The 18,677-nt window shown below is 47.3% G+C and overlaps 1 protein-coding gene across 1 annotated transcript in view; it reads right to left on the reverse strand.

The window, feature by feature from the left end:
- Positions 1 to 3,067: 3,067 nt before the first annotated feature.
- Erich6b (glutamate rich 6B) overlaps positions 3,068 to 18,677 on the reverse strand; it is a 71,640-nt gene continuing 56,030 nt past the window's right edge. Inside the window, exons 9-14 of the mRNA XM_045146041.1 lie at positions 16,399 to 16,460; positions 14,290 to 14,447; positions 9,353 to 9,438; positions 9,042 to 9,194; positions 4,755 to 4,983; positions 3,068 to 3,283 (exon numbers count right to left, since the gene is read on the reverse strand). Of these exons, the coding sequence (XP_045001976.1) occupies positions 3,068 to 3,283; positions 4,755 to 4,983; positions 9,042 to 9,194; positions 9,353 to 9,438; positions 14,290 to 14,447; positions 16,399 to 16,460 (904 nt within the window). The remainder of the gene's footprint in view (positions 3,284 to 4,754; positions 4,984 to 9,041; positions 9,195 to 9,352; positions 9,439 to 14,289; positions 14,448 to 16,398; positions 16,461 to 18,677) is intronic.

Consider the following 18,677-nt stretch of genomic DNA (forward strand, 5'->3'; position numbering starts at 1 on the left):
TCTTTTGCTAAGACCCTTCAGGAACATCTTCCTTTGATGTATATAGCTTAGATATGTCAGCCTTCTATGCTGTGACAGAATACTCGAGGCAAATTAAAAGAAGGCAAGAATTATTTTGACTCATGGATTTTGAGATTACAGTCCATACTGGTTGGCCCCATCCCTTTGGGCCAGTGATAGGCAGATGTCATGGTGGGGAGTACATGGTGGAGGGAAGCTGTTCACTTCATGCATCAGGGAAGTAAAAGAGAGAACAGGGCCCAGGATACCAATACCTCCTTAAAGAGCACACCTCAGTTACCTAACTTCCTTTCCTTAAGCTTTACCTCCTAAAAGCTCCTCAACCTTCCAATAGGGCACAGGCTGGTTCCAAGCTTTCAGCACACATGTAAGGGTGGGATTAGGGGGGACACTTAAGGTCCACACCATATTAATAAGGAAAAGGGGGTCTATGTACATAGAACATAGATCCACATAAGGCACTAAGTGTGTGTATAGAGGGGTGTGACTACTGTGTTTTATCTATCATGGCTTGCAACAAAGTGCTGTGTTTTCACAGGTGACATAATTCACCAATAAGGTGTGGCAGTCCCACAGATGAAGTGACTGTGTGGCACCTTCTTGCTCTAGTTCTGCCCCAGCTGCTCAGATGATGGTTTGGGTTTGATGACATCTGGTGATGGTTGGTGGCAGGGGAGAAGACCATGGAGGTGGCACTTGGGTGGCACTGTTCACAGTAGAGACTGGTTAACTGCAGGCTGAGCTGAGGAGGCACTTCATATAATGTCTTCGTTGAGACTTTGAGGTCATTGGATTATGGGGTCTCCCGCAGCTGTATAAAAGGCACCTGTTAGTCAGGCATGGTGGCGCACGCCTTTAATCCCAGCACTTGGGAGGCAGAGGTAGGAGGATCACTGTGAGTTTGAGGCCACCCTGAGACTACTTTGTGGATTCCAGGTTGCCCTGAGACCCTACCTTGAAAAACCAAAAAAAAAGAAAAAAGAAAAAAAAAGGGCATCTTTTGGGGCTGGGGAGATGGTTCAGCAGCTAAAGTTGCTTGCTTGCAAAGCCTGTCGGCTTGGGTTCAGTTCCCCAGTACCTATTTAAAGCCATATGCACAGAGTAGGGCATACATCTGGGGTTCATTTACCATGGCAAAAGGCCCTGGTGTGCCCATACTCTCACTGTCTCTGTCTCTCACAAGTAAACATATTTTAAAATTTTTTTTTAATTTACTTATTTGAGAGCGACAGACACAGAGAGAAAGACAGATAGAGGGAGAGAGAGAATGGGCACGCCAGGGCTTCCAGCCTCTGCAAACGAACTCCAGATGCATGCGCCCCCTTGTGCATCTGGCTAACGTGGGTCCTGGGGAACTGAGCCTCGAACCGGAGTCCTTAGGCTTCACGGGCAAGTGCTTAACCGCTAAGCCATCTCTCCAGCCCAACATAATTTTAAATGGTGCCTTTTGAGGAGCTGCTCAACTCAAGTCCCCCTGTTGTTGAAATGACTCTATCCCATGCCTAAGAACCCCTGGAACTATTTTTGTGACATAGTTACATTCTCCCTTGCCATAATGGATTGGACAAGGATGCCCATTTGAAGTAGGGTGTGCCATCGACTGATAGTCTTCTAAGAGGGCTCAAAAGACAATGACATATGAAATGAGATGCTTAGAACACATGCCCAGAATGAGCCAGGCATGCAGGACATGTCCTTCTGGACTCTGTGGGCCTCCTGAGCTTCAAGCTTGAGGCTACTGCAACACACCTGGTTCAGTGTTCTAACAAGAAGGTGCTCTGCCCGCTTTCCTTTGCCTACTGATTTGATTTGATGGCTGTTCCCAGTTACCAGATGGCCCAGCTAATGGGGGGAGCTGATATATGGCTCCTTTGGACTGGGCTCCTAGTTTAGGGCACCTGGTATGGGCTGGTGGCTTTCTGTCTGGGTTTCCCTCTGCTGTGACAGGACTGGATAACCAAAGGGACATCACTGATGAGGTCAGTGTTGGTGAGAGCCACCAGGGCAGTGCAGGAATATGAAAGATCCAAGAGCAGAGTCTACCTACACTGTCAGCCTAGAATAAGCCATGGGCCAGATGCTTTAAGACCAGGAAGAGTGGGCATGACTTGTACAGATCAGCAGAAGCCTGGTGGCTGGACCAGAGCAGCCAGGGATAAGGTGGGATGGGCTGGGGGCCCTGGACTAAAATGGAAAAGGGTCAGTAGTATTTGTGGTGGCCTTGGAGTGGGATTCATTAAGACAAACCATACTGTCACTAGAGTGTAGACAAACTGGTTAGAATATATACTAAGTTACTATAACATTCTAGAACCCAGCATTCAAATCATAGACCCACCTGGGGCAGAGTTTGTGCAGAGCTTAGCACAAGTTCTATGGCACAAGCTTTGTAAATGGTACTATGATAAGAAAGGTCCAGGAAACTGAGTGGGGCTGATTCCGTAGGGCAAAGGGAGACGCAGCACCTAGCCTTACCCATGGTGCTATTTGGGTGTGTGAGCTCAGCTACCAGTAATGAGCGATGGATGCTGTCTGAGTATTCACTGCTAAGAATGCTACATGCTTGGACACTCTCAATACTCCCAGCACAGTTGTGGCAGGAACTATTTCTAGGTCCATTTTACATATGGGAAAACTGAGGCATGAAGCTGCTTGCCCAAAGGCACACAGAAAACGAGGGACAGAGCTAGACAGTCTGTGTCCTGAGCCAAGGCGTGTACTGGGAGCTGTGGAAGAACCCATGTGCATCAATGGAACATCAATGGAGCAAGTGGACAGTGTGGACATGCGTGACTCACTGGAATGACAGCATCTCCAAAGTGGTCAGGTCAGGGCTCACCACTAAGACTTCCCTATGCCTAGCTACAGATTTTGTTGTCCTCTCAAACTTCTTTTCCCCAACCAAGGAACTACAATAGACCTGAAAATACAAACCAACTCTCAAAGACACAAACAGGTCTTTGGGTTTTCCCCAAGCTTCTGAGGACCCTTTCCCCAAGACACACAATGGATACAGGATAAGGTCTGAGACAATTTGGTGACTGCCCTAAAAGCAGAATTGAGAATTTGCCAATTTTTTGCTTATGTCCATGAGCACCAGCGTAGCATCCTTTGTGAAGTTTTCCATCTCGGGGAGGGTCAGGAGGTTCAAGGTCTTACTGATTTTTTCCAGAAGGGCGTGAATCTTACAAGATGTTGGGCCAGGCTTTGTCTCCAGGATGGCTATATTCTTCATGGTATACAGCTCCTTTAAGTCTATAAACTGTGGGATTCGTAGAAGGCCAGGTGAGTATCAAGGTTTGGGCACTGCTCCCCGAGCCTGGACTTTGATTCCCTGTAACCATGACTGGTTACCCTGGAACCTCCACCCTTGAGTGCCATTCTGAGTCCCCAGCCCTGCCACATGCAGCCTTACTGCGCCTCCAGTGCCCACCCGGCCTGCACCTGTAGGCATGTCTAGAGTGGTGATATGGGATGAGACAACTCACTAGCCTGGCCTCAAACCAGAAAGCTGTCATAACTCTGTATTCTGGTATGGCCTGCCTTCCAAAGACTGTGCTCCCCTGAGACCAGCTTGTCACTTACTGTTTCTCTGCTCTAGGGCTAGGTGACCACACAATATCCACTAGTGAGCTCCACTTCCACCCTAGGGGTGTATCTGGTTTGTTGGGGTGAAGCCTTGCCCTAGTGAAGCCACTTCACTGTCAACATCTGCCTTGGTGTGGCCTGTGGGAGGCTCTGGAGGAGGAGATGGCAAAGAACAATGCCAATAGGTTGGGTTTCCATGAGACTCCCAGCTCAGGAAAAATGTCCACACGCAGCATTTTACTTAAGCCACAAAACAACCAGTGTCTCTTGCTGATGACCATGTGCTCATAAAATGGGCAGGCGCTACCCAAGATGTGGAGGGGCGGGCATGGAAGGGCACACTCTGCTCAGGGTCTCCTGGCTGCCAGCCTGGGCTAACTGTGTGGTCAGTGCACCCCAGCTTTCTGACCTGCTTTATGTGCACCCCTCCACTGGCCCAGTTTTCTCTCAGGTACCCTGTTTTCCCAGGCCTCCAATCTCTGCTCCTGCTGGCCCTTTCTGAGCATAATCTCCCATTCCTGGTCACCTTCCCTTAGGGACGCCTACCCCACTTCTAAGGCCAGTTCCACAGTCCCTCGTATCCTTTCTGGAGCCGGCTGCCCACTCTGCAGCACATCACTGCAGTGGTAAGAGTGTGAATAAGTGACTGAGGGCAGTTTTCTGGCTTCCCCTTTATGGAGACAGCCATTCAGAAAGTCTAGGGTAGACGTAGAGTCAGGATACCTCTGTACAGCCTGAAAGATGGCAGCTGTGCCTGGAAGGGAACCCAGGATGACCAGCTGACCTGTTTGGAGCTTTACCAGTTTTAGCATTCAAAGTCTCATGTTCTGGAAAAATTTCTTGGTCATGGGAAAACTGGGGCAACTAGTCACCTAGCACATTCCCATCTCTCTTTAAGACCTTCTGCTTCACCACACTCTTTCTGCCATGACGGACTTGACCTCTATGAAACAGTGAGCAAAATAAATAAATCTTTACGTAGTCTGCCAGCAAAGCAAATGCAGCTGATAACCTGCTGGCCTTGTTTTACTAGGGGTTGGCCTGATTCAGAGCACGACACCAATACCCTTGGCAAGGAACAGGCCAACTCCCCCCATCCTGCCTCTAGGTGGCATTCTGCCCAGCAGAGGTAGGGGAGGTCTTACCTTGTACTTGGTGCCCAGGTTGAAGTAAATCCGCTTCTGTTTGGGGGTGGAGAAGCACAAGATGATCTTATCTTGACTCTTTATTTGCACTTTGATGTGCTGGTTGAGTTCCAAGAAGATGTGCTTGATCGGGGGTGCATGGACATGGATGCTCAGGTCCCACCAGTTCCAGGCCTTCTGGGGCTTGCCTTTGGGGAAGTAGTAACCCAGGCTCCGACTCAGGCTCAACCTGGGGAAGAAGCAATGTCAGGCATTGCAGTGCTGAGCCCTGGGGTACACCGGCCCTGTGAGTCCTGATCCCCTTCTAGCCCCTCTTGCCTGTGCCCTTACCTCCTGGGTTTAAAGGGGCTTAGTGGGTAGAAAAGGTTCCAATAAGAAGGGTCCTTTCAAAACCAGGCCACAGCCTCATACATGTGGCATGGCATCTCCCGAAGCACTCTCTGCTCCTATATTTCTCATGCTCTTCATTCCTCATGGATTTTTGAATTTTTCTCTTGGCTAGAAGCTCTTTCACTCTGTGTGGCAAGGCTAGCACTGGTGTTTCCTGCAGGTCTTGGCTTAAATCTCATCTCTTCAGAGGGGTCCCTCCTGACCAACCCTTTGGGACTCTCCATATCCACTTGTGATGATTTCCTTCATCCAGCAGTGGGGTCGGTACTGAATAACAAGTGTTTTCAGTGACTTCACTGACCCAAAGTGCCACGAAGAGTCGACATGAGCCCCTGGAGGGTGGGGACATGGCTGCACCCACAGGAATGGCATCTGACCAGTGGAAGATGAGTGTGGGTGGGATATTTTCTCACCTGTTCCTGCTGTCCTTTCTTGGTCTTTCAAACCCACCATACCCTTCATCCCTTCTCTCTGCTTTGTTAGTCCCAGCAGGGCTGCCCTTAGTGTCACTATTAGAATGACAGTCCTGAGGGAGTGAGATGAAGGATGGAACAATGCAGGTGGAGACCTGGGTTAGTCAGAAGATGGGTTTAGGGGAGTCTGAATTACTCAGGGGACCCATCAGATCATGTTGGGCTGTCCAGAAGCCTCCTGAGCTTGGCTCAAGGGAGAATGTCTGCTTGAGGCCCAGGCCTGTAGGATTGGCTTGCCATAGGATGGCTCTGGCCACTTTCCAGTCCCGAAGTCCAGTTGCTTCCCATTGTCCATTGACAAAGTAAAACTCCTCAGCTCCTTCCCTGTCCATCCCACATCACTCCCTTTACTTTTATGAACAGTGATGAAATATACACCTGGGCTCTGGAATCACTCTCCTAGTCCAAAGCCTGCCTGGCCATTAGCAAGTAGTGTGACCTTGGACTGGTCACTTCACCTCTGAATGCCTCAGTTCCCTCAACTACAGAATGCAGATAATACTTGTGTTTCTTTCATGGTGTTATGTAAAGCTTAAATGCTTAGACACAGCAATTATCTTAGGACATATTAGGAGTTATTTCCAGGCTGGAGAGATGGCTTAGCGGTTAAGCGCTTGCCTGTGAAGCCTAAGGACCCCTGTTCGAGGCTTGGCTCCCCAGGTCCCACGTTAGCCAGATGCACAAGGGGGCACACACGTCTGGAGTTCGTTTGCAGAGGCTGGAAGCCCTGGCGTGCCCATTCTCTCTCTCTCCCTCTACCTGTCTTTCTCTCTGTCGCTCTCAAATAAATAAATAATAAATAAATAAAAAATAAATAAATAATTAGGAGTTATTTCCAGGCATGGGGAGGAGGGCAAAGATAAATCTCCAGATCCAAGCTGGCTTCTTAGTCCTTACAGATAGCCATCCACATGAGGGTAGTCAGCCTTTGCCTGGGTGCCTGCTTGGGCTAAGGCCCCAGAGAGATAGGGCTGAGAACACCCCATGATGGTAAGAATCTGGAGATTCTGTCATGGGGTGGGAAGAATGACTATGGGATGGGTAATTGTTTTCTGGTGTGGGACCTCTGAGGTCTGGTGAATTCCCAGGGCCTGGGAGAGGCTGGCTCTGGGTTTTGGTTTCCATGCACCTGCAAAGGATTATCATGCTTTCTCCTTTCTCAGAGGAAATGAAATAAAAATGACCCTTGAAGTATTTGGTTCTCAAAACAGCTGAGGCCTACATCCTTCCTTGTGTCTGAGGCCCCAGGAAGAAGCTCAACGGTGATGAAGCCAGTGGAGGCTTCCACACAAGATTATCCTGGGGATGATATGCTTTAAACCACTGGTTGCTGCTGTCCCCCAGGATGGGAAACATGGGCCATTCCCTCACAAAGTCAAGGCTTTTCCACAGAGTCCCAACAATGGTTTGAGGTGTTGATATACTTGGCTACCCTTGATCTTAGAGGAGGGCCTGCTCCCTGTGCGTGTTAATTAGAAGATAGCCTCTACATTTGTCTTACAAACCTGTGAGGGCTTTTGTTGCCCTTGAAGACAGGGTAGCAATAGGCACTTTCCACAGCCTTAATTGGAAGGTGGAAGGCCCTGACCTGGGTGTGTGGGATGACCCACAGAATGATCTGAAATGATCTGCATTTAAAGAAAGCACATTTCTAGGTCTGACCTCAGACCTACAGCACAGAGTCTTGAGAACAAGGTCAGCTCTGAGCTCTGAGCATCTCATCCTTTGGAGCTCTAAAGGGCCTTCAGATTGTATTGCTTTTCTGATGCATTTTAAACAAATGCTTTATTTTAGGCTAAATGAAAATATCAAGATTTGGGCTGGACATATTACTTAGTGGTTAAGGTGCTTGCCTGCAAAGACTAAGGACCCAGTTTGATTTCCCCAGTACCCACGTAAACCAGATGCACAACATGGTATGTGCACCTGGAGTTTGTTTACAGTGGCTAGAGGCCCTGGCCATCTGTCCTCTATCTGCTTTCTTCTCTCTTCCTCTCCCTTTCAAATAAATAAATGAGTAAATATTTTTAAAAACTAATTTTAAAATGCCAATTTTTTTTTTTTTTAACATATGATGGGGTAAGTGGCTTTTCTTCCAAACTTATAGTTCTGGATTTCTCTCTGGCCCTCCAACTGAGTGGCATTTGAGAAAAGTGTCCCAGATGCATGTTATCAGATAAGATTTATGATAATTAACTGAGTTTTTCCCCCCAGTGAACCATTGCTACTTATACCCAGGACCTGAGTTCAGACAGCATTTTCTACACAAATGACCCTCAGGTGAACAGATACTACCTAGAACAAAGAAATTAGCTAGGAAATGGTGTTTAAAAGGCCATGGAGAAAACATTCGTGAATGTAAATCAAGGCCTAGAGAGTGAAAATATCCACTTTTAGAATTAAAAATGAAAGTTTGGCTTGGACTGTCACAAAGAAAGTATAAACTGACCCAAGATAATCTACACCTTCTTCGGCAAAACTACTTCGCATACAAGGGGAAGGTGAACTCCCAGTGAAGAGAGCCATCACTTGCCTCAGAGAGGTTGGAGAAATGTCTGAGGTGACCTACCTACTTTGAACTGCTAAGGTGAGCTTTTCCACCATTACTAGAACTGGGAACTGAAGAACTAAGTGTGGTTATAACAAAATACTTAGGAGGATTTTTTTTTTTTTTTTGGCTTTTTGAGGTAGTATCTTACTGTATATAATCCAGGCTAACCTGGAATTCACTATGTAGCCTCAGAGTAGCCTTGAACTCATGGCAATCCTCCTACCTCTGTTCCCCAAATGCTGGGATTAAAGGAGTGCACCACCACACCCAGCTGAGGATAGCTTTTTGACTGTGGATTCTCTATTCAGTCTGTGCATCTCCAAAGCCTCCACTTGGAAGAGGGGAACCTAAGAGTCTTCTGAGGTAATTATCACAAGGCTATACTCTTGGGAGGTATTTGGGAGATGAATCCAGCAGTTTGTGGTCACATAGTCCATGATTATTTTGTTTTGCTTTGGGTTTTTTTTTTTTTTTCTTTTATTTTGAGGCAGGTTCTCACTCTAGGCCAGACTGACCTGAAAATCACCCTGTATTCCCAGGCTAGCTTTGAACCCACATCAGTCCTCCTACCTCTGCCTCCTGAGTGCTGGGATTAAAGGCATGTGCTACCACACCTGGCTTCGTGATGACTTTTTTTTTACCCCTGGGGAAGCTGTGGTACCCCAAGGTACTTGTTCCTTCTCTGAGGGCAGGGACTACATTAGTTCTTCATAGTACCCCTCCTGTTTCTGACATGTGCAAGTTGGGATATAGGATATTACCACACAGCTTCTCTGTGGCCAGGGATGCCACAATACATCATGACAAATCTCACCTTCTACCTCCCAGCTCCTTAGTGGCCAGGGATATTGGGGACTCATGGCTCAAACTTACCAGATATCTCCATTTTCATCATAGAAGGTGGCATGGCCAGAGTTGTGAACGATAGCACGGATCTTCTTGTTTGAACTGTCTTCCAGAACAATGTATGTGATATTTGTGCCTTCTGTGCAGGAGATGAGCATGGCCAGGTTTCCTGATGGATAGCTGGAAGTTGGTTAAGGCACAAGCAATCCTTGGGATAACTTCCCACACAGGAATATCCAAGGCCTGCAGAGGACAGTCTTCCCACAGCCCAGCCCTGAACCACAAGCATCTTAGGTGCCAGTGTGTGACTATAAGCATCCCTTTGCCTCAACGGATACTGTATTTGGCCTGTTGCATTAGGAAAAAGAACTTGGAAGACACTCCCACTGGGGTAGAGAATAAGTTCCCCATCACCTTGATGTGCCTGGGAAGAAAAGGGGGTTATGAAAAGAACACCGGTGCCAAACGTCCTTCAGAGAATGGTGTGGTCACAAGAGCACTTGGGGGTCGGGGGCCCTCTCAGAGGTCTCCATCATCTTGGAGTCCTCTGTGTTCAGTTACCTGACAGAAAGTAAAGCCAGAGTCCACACTTAACTTCCACACGACCCCACTCAGCTGCATGTCTACTTTCTCCCTGACTGCACATGCTGCCCTGCATGATTCCTACCGGAGCACTGCGAACCCTCAGACCTCGGCCGACTTGTCTAAATGAGGAGACTAAGCTGGATCCACGGTGTGTGAGTGTGCAATGTGTAGGGTTTAAACTGTCATTTCAAACCCCTAGATGCTTGTTGTTTGTTTTAACTTCCTAGGGTTGTGGTAACATAAAAACCAGGTGTTCAGTATTACAGAAATGTAGTCTCATCATTTCCCAGAAGCTCACCTATTGTGCCAGTTTTTTCCGAGACCTGGTCTCTGCCTAGTTGCCCTGTCATTTCTTGGCCTCTTGTTCCACCCTGTCCACCCTGGTCATACTGTTTCCCTTCTTGTTGCTGCAGGTCTCGCTTGTTCTTCACTTCTGTCTCCTAGAATTGGATGCTAGCTCATTGGACTTTTACCTTTGTTCTTCATGATACTCCTGTCGTTCCTACATAACATGAGCAACTAAAACTGCAAGGTTCCTCTCAAAATGCTATGCTAGTTGTTCCCAGGAGTGTAGATTTTTATTTACTTATTTGATGAGTGTGGGGATGTGCACATGTGCATCCATGTGACTGCCAGACAATCACCTCTGGTGTCATCCCTTAGGCACCATCTACTTTTCGTGAGAAAGGTCTCTCACTAACTTAGAATGCACCAATTTGGATAGACTTGCTGGCCAGCAAGCTCCAGAATATGCTGTCCCTGCCTTCTTAGTGCTGAGTTCTAAGTAGGTGCCACTATGCCTGGCTTATTTATATTTTTAGGTGTGCCCCAGGAATCTAACTCAGGTACTCATGACTGCACAGCACTTTACCAACTGAGCTATCTCTCTAGCCTCGATATTTATTTTCCATCTTTGCTCCATTTTAAAATATTTTCAATGACCAATATGATTTCTTCTTTGACAAATAAGTAATTTACAGACATGACATTTGTCATTGTATACAGTGCCTTTGGTTATGTTATTACCACTAGTCATTGCAATGCATTGGGGCAAGAGCACATAGTCTAAGTGATGTCAGCTCTTCAGCACTTGTTGAGCTTTGCTTTGTGGCCTAATGTGCACCCACTCATTGCAGTGCCCACAGGAGCTTGGAGAGGGAATATGTTCCTACGGAATGTAGGAAGAACGTGGGGCTGCTGGGCTGACTGGAATAGGGTCTGCTTGGTACATTGTAATGCATTCAGGGAGATGAGAGGGCTGAAATCTTCTTTACGATGGGAGCCCCTTTCTCTGTGTGTCAGAGTGTGGATTGGTCACATGGGCCTCTGTTCTGCACGTAGGCCCAAGAGATGGAGCTTTGCTGAGCAACTTGGGCCTTGTTTGCAGGCCAGGAGAATTCACTTTGGTAAACAGTGTTGATCTCCTACTCACTTCCAACTTGCCACCAACAAAGCCACCTTCATCACATGGCCATGACCAGTTGCTTTCCATTTTATTGCGAACTACATCCCTCCCTCCCTGGACACAGCAGAAGTCTACTGCCCAGCTCCCTTGCAGCAGAGTGGAGTCCTGTGGAATTCAAGTGTGGACTCTGGCTTTACTTTCTGTCCAGGTAACTGAACACAGAACTCTAAGATGGTGGAGACCCCTGATAAATGGGCTCCAGATCTCCAAGACCCATCTTGGAGGAAAACCACTGAAATTAGCTCCAAGAATGAAATAAGTGGACATAATATGTGGCAAGAGATGTGTGTAGTGTATTAAATCACTTAGCTTTGGGAAAGAATGTTTGTTTCAGCAGCTAATGAGCACTAACCGGCTGGGCTGACCCAGCTTTGTGTCCTTGCCAGAGAGGCTCTGTATTGCTTTGAACAAATGCCTGACCAGAAGCAACTTAAGGAAGGAAAAGGTTTCTTCTGGCTTACAGGCTTTCACGGCAGGGAAGGCATGGCAGCAGGAGCAGGAAGCAGCTGGTCACATTGTAGTACAGCCAGGAAGCAGAGAAACAACAGGAAATGGGGCCAGGCTACAAAACTTCAAGGCACACCTCAAGTGACCTACATCCCTCAGCAGGGCTCCACCCCCAAACAGAGTTAGCAGATGGGGACCCAGTGTTCACACACATAAGCCTATGGAGGACATTTCACATTCAAACCACAACAGGCTGTATGCAATGAGCTGCTGCTGTTGTTTGGATCTTAAATTTCCCCTTGAAGCCCATGTGTTGAAGGTGTGCATCCCAGCTGAGGGCACCACAGGGACAGGTGCAAGCTTTAGGAGGTGGTATCTAGTTAGAAGAAGGTTATTAGGGACCTTACTTTGAATGTTATATTGGGGTCTAGGCCCCTCATCCTTCTACTTCCTGCCCACTACCAGGTGAGTCCCTTTGCTCAACCATACTCCCTGTTCTGCTCACCACAGGCCTGAAGCCCCAGGACCAAACCATCAAGGTCTGAAATCTATAAAACCAGGAGTCAAAGCAAATCTTAATAAACCTTTCCTTTTATTAAAGTTGATTGTGTCAGGTAGTTTGCCACAGTGGTAGAAAGCTGACTAACATACCTGAGTACTCAAGCCAGTCTGTTCCTGTCTCTCTGGCTCACAGATATGCTGAGGGAAAGGCCTCAGCCTTTGTGCTTATTGGCTTTGCTGTCTTTCTCCCATACTTGCCCTGAGTTCATACATGAAACGGTACTTGGCCCAATAATCTTTCCCATTTGCCTTCTGGGTATAAGTGCAAGTCCTCTCAGCCCAACAACTGGAGAGCTCCATCACCCTGCCCTTTATTGGTGGTAATCAAGATTAGATGATGTGAGGGCTGGAGAGATGGCTCAGCAGTTAAGGTGCTTGCCTGCAAAGCTTAACAACCAGGGTTTGATTCCCCAGTAACCACATAAAGCCAGATGCACAAAGTGGCGCAGGCATCTGGAGTTCATTTGCAGTGGATACTGGCCCTGGTGCTCTCATTTTCTCTCCCCTCACCTTGCAAACAAATAAATAAAATATTTCAAAATAGAGTAGATGGTGTGGCCTCGTGTACTGGTTCTCTTCTTCACTGGAACACAGCTCTGTGGGAACAGGGATTTTGTATTGTCTATCCTGGGATCTCCAGCCTGGGGCACATGTATGCTCTCAGTGCATGTTTACTAAAGGTATAAAGTTCATCACACTTCTTAGATCCCTGCTCTAGTGACTCAGTTTTTGAGCATCTGTGCTGACTGGTTATTAGCTCATGTTCAATGACCTCAACACTTTGAGACTACCTTCCACTTATGATGTTACAGTGTCCATTTAATAAGTATGCTACATGATTTAAAAAATATGTTTCAGGGGCTAGAGAGAATGGCCTAGCTGCTAAGGCACCTGCCTGCAAAGCCAAAGGACCTAGGTTTAATTCCTCAGGACCCACATAAGCCAGATGCCCAAGGTGGCGCTTGTGTCTGGAGTTTGTCTGCAATGGCTAGAGGCCCTGGAGTGCCCATTCTCTATCTGCCTCTTTCTCTTAAATAAATAAATGGATAAAATACTTTAAAAAAGTTTCAGGTTGTAAAGTGGATCAAACCCAAATTGAATAGAAATAAGAAGATTCCCACACACCCCATTTCCATCCCAGCCTATCCATCAGTGCCACTGCCAGAATGGCATACATGTTGCGGTCAGTGACCCTGCATTTGCACATTGTTGCCACCCTGGATCCACAGTGCACATTAGGTTTTGTCTTGAGGTTATACAGTGACATGTGTCCATGACTGATGTCACACAGAATACCTTCACTCCCCTGGAAATCCTCCGTTCTGCCCGGGCCCCTACCCCAGCCGCCGCAACCTCACACATCACTGCCTCTGTGGTTTGCCGCCTTTGCCCACATGCAGCTGTCTGGGGCCGTGCAGCGCAGCCTTTGCAGACTGGCTTCCTCTACTTAGTGAGGCGCGTTTAAGCTTTTTCCATGTCTCTTCCTGGCTTGGAAGTGCTCTTGTCTTTTCCTTTCTCCCTTCACTCCCTTCCTCCCTCCCCTCTCTCCTTATCACTCCTTCCCTGTTTCTAATAGGATCTTGTTATATAACCTAGACTGACCTGTAACTCCTGATCCTCCTGCCCTAGTCTCTCTAGTGCTGGGATTATAGGCATGAACTACTACACCCAGATTGATAATTCATTTCTTTTCATGTTTTATTGTATGGAGGTATGACAGGGTATTCATGGTCTAACTGATTTTTTTTTTGAAGTAGGGTCTCACTCTAGCCCAGGCTGACCTGGAATTCACTGTGTATTCTCAGGGTGGCCTTGAACTCACAGTGATCCTCCTACCTGTGCCTCCCAAGTGCTGGGATTAAAAGCGTGCACCATCATGCCTGACGGTATAATTGCCTTATATATGGACTCTAATTTGCGAGGGCAGGAATATGTAATTGTGCTGGGTTACTCTATTCTACTCCTCCACTTCCAGCAGCTTAACACAGGCCCTCGGTGCAGGTGGAAGGATCTCAAGCAGTCCTGTTAAAACCTGGGTGGATGTGCTAATAACCCACACAGACAGCTGTACCTCAACAGAGCTGGTGCACTTCTTGTCTGTGTCCACCTTGTGTATGCTCCCTGAGGGCTCTGTGGGGCTGCGGGTGCCTCAGCTGAGCCAGAGCAAACCTGAAAACAAGCTGTTCCCAGTGGGAGCACCAGCACAGCCATGTCTACCTTTATCTTCTTCTGAATCCAATCTGTGTCGACTTCAAATTTCTGCTCAGGAGGAGCAGATGGAACATCTTCTTCCACATCTTTGGCCTCTGGCTCCTTGGGCTTGAGTTCAGTGGACAGACGGTAGGTGAAGGAGGTAAACTCTGGCAACTTCTGACCTGCCAGTCAATGATTGCATAACAGCTGCGTTCAGTACAACTGGATCAGTCAGAGTGGTGACGACAAAGAGAAAGGAAACAGACCTACCTCTCAAGGTGCCAAGTGGTCTAGATATAGTAGAATGTTAGCTACAGAGCACTCAGTACTGCTGCATGAAGCCTCGGCTGGTCAATGAATATTAAAAGAGCCAGGGATGGGGCTAGAGAGATGGCTCAGCAGTTAAGGCGCTTGCCTGCAAAGCCTAAGGACCCATGTTGAACTCCCCACATCCCACATAAGCCAGATGGAGAGGTGAGGCAAGCACAAGGTTGTACATGCCCACTAGGTGGTGCAAGTGTCTGGAGTTCCATTTCAGTTCAGAGCTGCAGGAGGTGTGTGCCAAGAACACAGAAAAATGGGCTGGACACAGAAAGCAAGGGAGGTGCATCCCAAAGGTGGCTAGAGGTCTCTTTGGGACTGGCTATAGCAGGAGCAGGAAGGGGCTGCTACGCATCACTTAGAAGTATTACATGACTGTACATGCAGCGTAAGCTTGCGGGGCTTTAGTTGTCCAGAGAAAGTGCCCCATTCACCCAAGAAATACTCACTGGGTACCTATTGTGTACCTGGCTTGCAAAAGTTCTAGGTAAGAGCTGAATTATGAACAGTAGACAAGTTTGACACAATAGATGTAATAGACATCTGCTGTGTTTCTGCTGCTAAGGATCTGAAACCCTGTCCTTGCTTCGGGCACCCCACTATGTGAGAGGATGGTCCCTTCCACTCTGGTAACTGCCAATGACAACTTACTTTTCCTATCCCCTAATTCCAATAGGGACATGAGGCTTAAACAGCTCCTGTGCCATTTTTTAGTTCAGACACATTTTCTTCTCCAGGCATAAATATGCCCAGTGGACATGCTCTGGAGTGTGGCTTTTTTACTCAATGACTGGATGATCTTGGGCAAGCACTTAACTTCCATAGACCTCAGTTTCTTTTTAATATTTTTATTTATTTGCAAGAGAGATATAGATGGATTAGATGATAGACAGACAGATAGATAGATAATAGGGCCTCTTGCTGCTGCAAATGAACTCCAGATGCTTGTGCCACTTTGTGCATTTGGCTTTGTGGGGGTACTAGGGATTTGAACCAGGCCCTACAGGCTTTGCAAACAAGTACCTTTAACTTCTCAGCCATGTCCCCAGCCCCTGGGCCACAGTTTTCCCTCCTTCACATGGCTATGAAAATGTGAATCAGACAATGTTTTTGATGCTACTAGCTCACAGCAGTTATTTCCTAACAGGTAGGCCAGGGTTTACCCACTACCAGGGGGAGAGGAGCACATTCTGCAGAAGGAAACCAAGGCCATAGCCTGGCTTAGAGAGGAAGAGTAGTAGGATTGATCTGCTATGTCTCTCAGGGAACATTATTATTTCTGTGCCAGTTGAATCTAGCAATTTGAAAGATATTTCATGCTGTGGGTTTGAGTTTCCCATTGAAGTAGCCTAATGATTTAGGCCCATGAATCAAGCTATGGTGGAGTCAGTCTACAAAGTTGGTGATCCTCTTGATGGACAAGCCTTAACAACTGGGCCATATAAGCTTCCAGTCTCTTGGCAAAGGGATTCCTTCCTTTCCTAATTTTGCATTAATGCTGCCATCCTGGAACCCTTAGAACTGAACTAGGATGGGCCTCATCCTATGGGCTACCATGGCAGCCCTGCCCTCCAGAGGGTTTAAGTACTCTAATTTTCTTGTCTACTCTCATGTATTCCCCCACCAAAGGATAAGCCAGGTGAGGTATTAGACTATGTCTATTCTTGCTTGGCATTCTACCTCTGGAGGTGCAGAAGCACCAGTCCAGTGGGAACTTGAGTGAACAAGCATTTCTGCCTCCTTCGCCGCCACACACAGCTCCACGCAGACAAGAGACCCGACATGGGTGGAGACTGGAGGAGTGGTGCTTACCTTCACGTCTTCTCAGAAAGCTTTCAATTGTTTCTTTGTATTTTTCCAAATTGTTCTTTAGCCTAAAAGAATAAATCCAAGCTTGCAGATCATGATACACAGTCTGAGTGGGGCTAGAGTCTGAAGTCTTTTACATAGAGGAAGTTGGATCAATTGCTTTGTCCCAGATTCCCTTCCGGCCAATGTGCAGGAGTAAAGATACAGCATGCAGCACAGAAACGGTGCTGTCCACACGATCTCCACCTGGTCTTCAGTGTGGGCACTTTGGATAACCTGAAACCCTTTAACATGAACTCAGTGAAGGTCATCTTGTGGCCAGGAACATGCAGGGAGGCCCAGGTCCAAGTGCAAGTGTGGTCGTATAAGTTAAGCTCTTGCAGCTTGATTTTCTATAGCTCATCTAAGGATGTCTCTAAATCCTGATGAGGGTTACACCTGGAAATGGCTTGGAAAAACAGCCTTTTCCATGAACTGGACAGAACCATCTGGAACCCCTCTCACTTGTAGGACATGTTTAAGCAGGCTCACATCACATGACAAACCCTGAAAGGCACAACAGGCATTACCTTTCACGGTGACCTAGCCTTTTACTTGCTCCCTTGTCCATATACTAGGCAAGCCATATAGCATTTCAATGGCTCTGACTCTTTTACTTTCAAATAAGTGTGTTCTCCAGGGAAACTATTTTCTGCTCTCAGATCAGAATCCCTTTGAAAAAGAAAGCAGCAGAGAGCATCACAGGCCTAGCTGGATCTGAGGAGGAGTCTTAGCCATGGCAGGGTGTGAGTTTTCAGTTCCAGTTCCTTCCAGGGAGTCTGACTGATCGCAGAGCAACTGTAGCAAGCAAACCTGGCTGGAAGGGGTGCACTGCCCTCCCAACAGATAGCAGCAGCTGTTTGTACCAAGAATCAATAGGGATCTAGAAAATGAAATGTTCATGGCCTCTTTGCATCTTGTTGCTTATTTGCAAGTACTCTGAATGGAACTGGAGAAGTCACATAGGCTACTAACACCTGTGAAAAAGTAAGAACCAAGAGTAGGATACAGATGAGAGCTTTATGCCAAGTGCAGGCAGGAGTTAAACTCTGGTAAAAGGATCCAGCCAGAGGCACCGAAGACCCCTGTGGAGAGGTCTGGTGTTCCTTCCTTAGCTATGTGCCCACCTTGACAAGTAAGTGGAATTCCCATCTGGCAGGGCATCATTGACAGAAGCTCTGGGGCACATACTCCTGTATCCTTGGAACCTAGTATAGAGCACAGAAAGCACCCAGAAAATAGTTGCTTATTGTGATTAGGTTGGAATGCACCTTTGTTGTGGGTTAAATGGGAAGAAAGGGGAGGGGAGGACATGTGACTGGCCAAATGATTTAGTCAAGTGCTACTTTCTTTTGCTTTTGCTGAGCTGAAAGCTTGGGAGTTCTTTGTTGTGAATGGAGGTTCAGGATGAGTGGTCATACTGCTCCATTTCTGACTCAAGGCAGACTGTCATTGCCTCAAGGCCAGGCTGATTTTAACCATGAAAAGCCCAAACTTCAATTATTCTAGGACACCCTAACATTGCAACCCTGCCTGACTGCCATGTTCAACCGATCCCCACAACCAGTGTAAAAACAGCTGGGCATACTGGTGCATGCATGTGATCCCAGGGCTAGGGAAGCAAAGATAGGAGGATCATAGGGGATCACTGGTCAGCCATTCTATCCTACTTGGTGATCTCTAGTTCAGTGAGAGCTCATAAAAGGTGGACAACATTCCTGGGGAAGGGCACCCTATGTTGTCTTCTGGCTTTCATATATACTCACCTACACACCTGCACACACAAGGGACAAGCACACGCGCTTGCGCGCGCGCACACACACACACACACACACACACACACACACACACACACACACACAGCCCCCTAGCATGCCTCTGTGCAGGCAGCTCCTCTACTGTCTTGCCCATTGCAACTGCAGTCTAGTATATCCAGTAAGCTCTATACTCTTTTTTCTACCTTAGTGAACTCTGTTTCTGCTCATGCATCACTGGCCTGTCATCACTACTGAAACGCGGCATTTATTATTTGGTCTTTGGAGCCCCTGTGCTTTGTTTGTTCTATTGCCTTCTCCTTCTGGAACAGCCCCGGGGTCTGTAGCCCAAGACCAGTGAGCCCACAGCAAAGTTGCTGGCAGTTGATCTGGTCTCCCTGACTTGGTGGATATCTGAATGCACCACAGTGAGGACACAGGGTGCTCTGTCCTTACCTCCTATGGGAGTGTATGCTTGAAAGTTTACCA

Source organism: Jaculus jaculus, chromosome 3 (assembly GCF_020740685.1).
Source record: "Jaculus jaculus isolate mJacJac1 chromosome 3, mJacJac1.mat.Y.cur, whole genome shotgun sequence".
In the NCBI taxonomy this organism is placed as follows: domain Eukaryota; kingdom Metazoa; phylum Chordata; class Mammalia; order Rodentia; family Dipodidae; genus Jaculus; species Jaculus jaculus.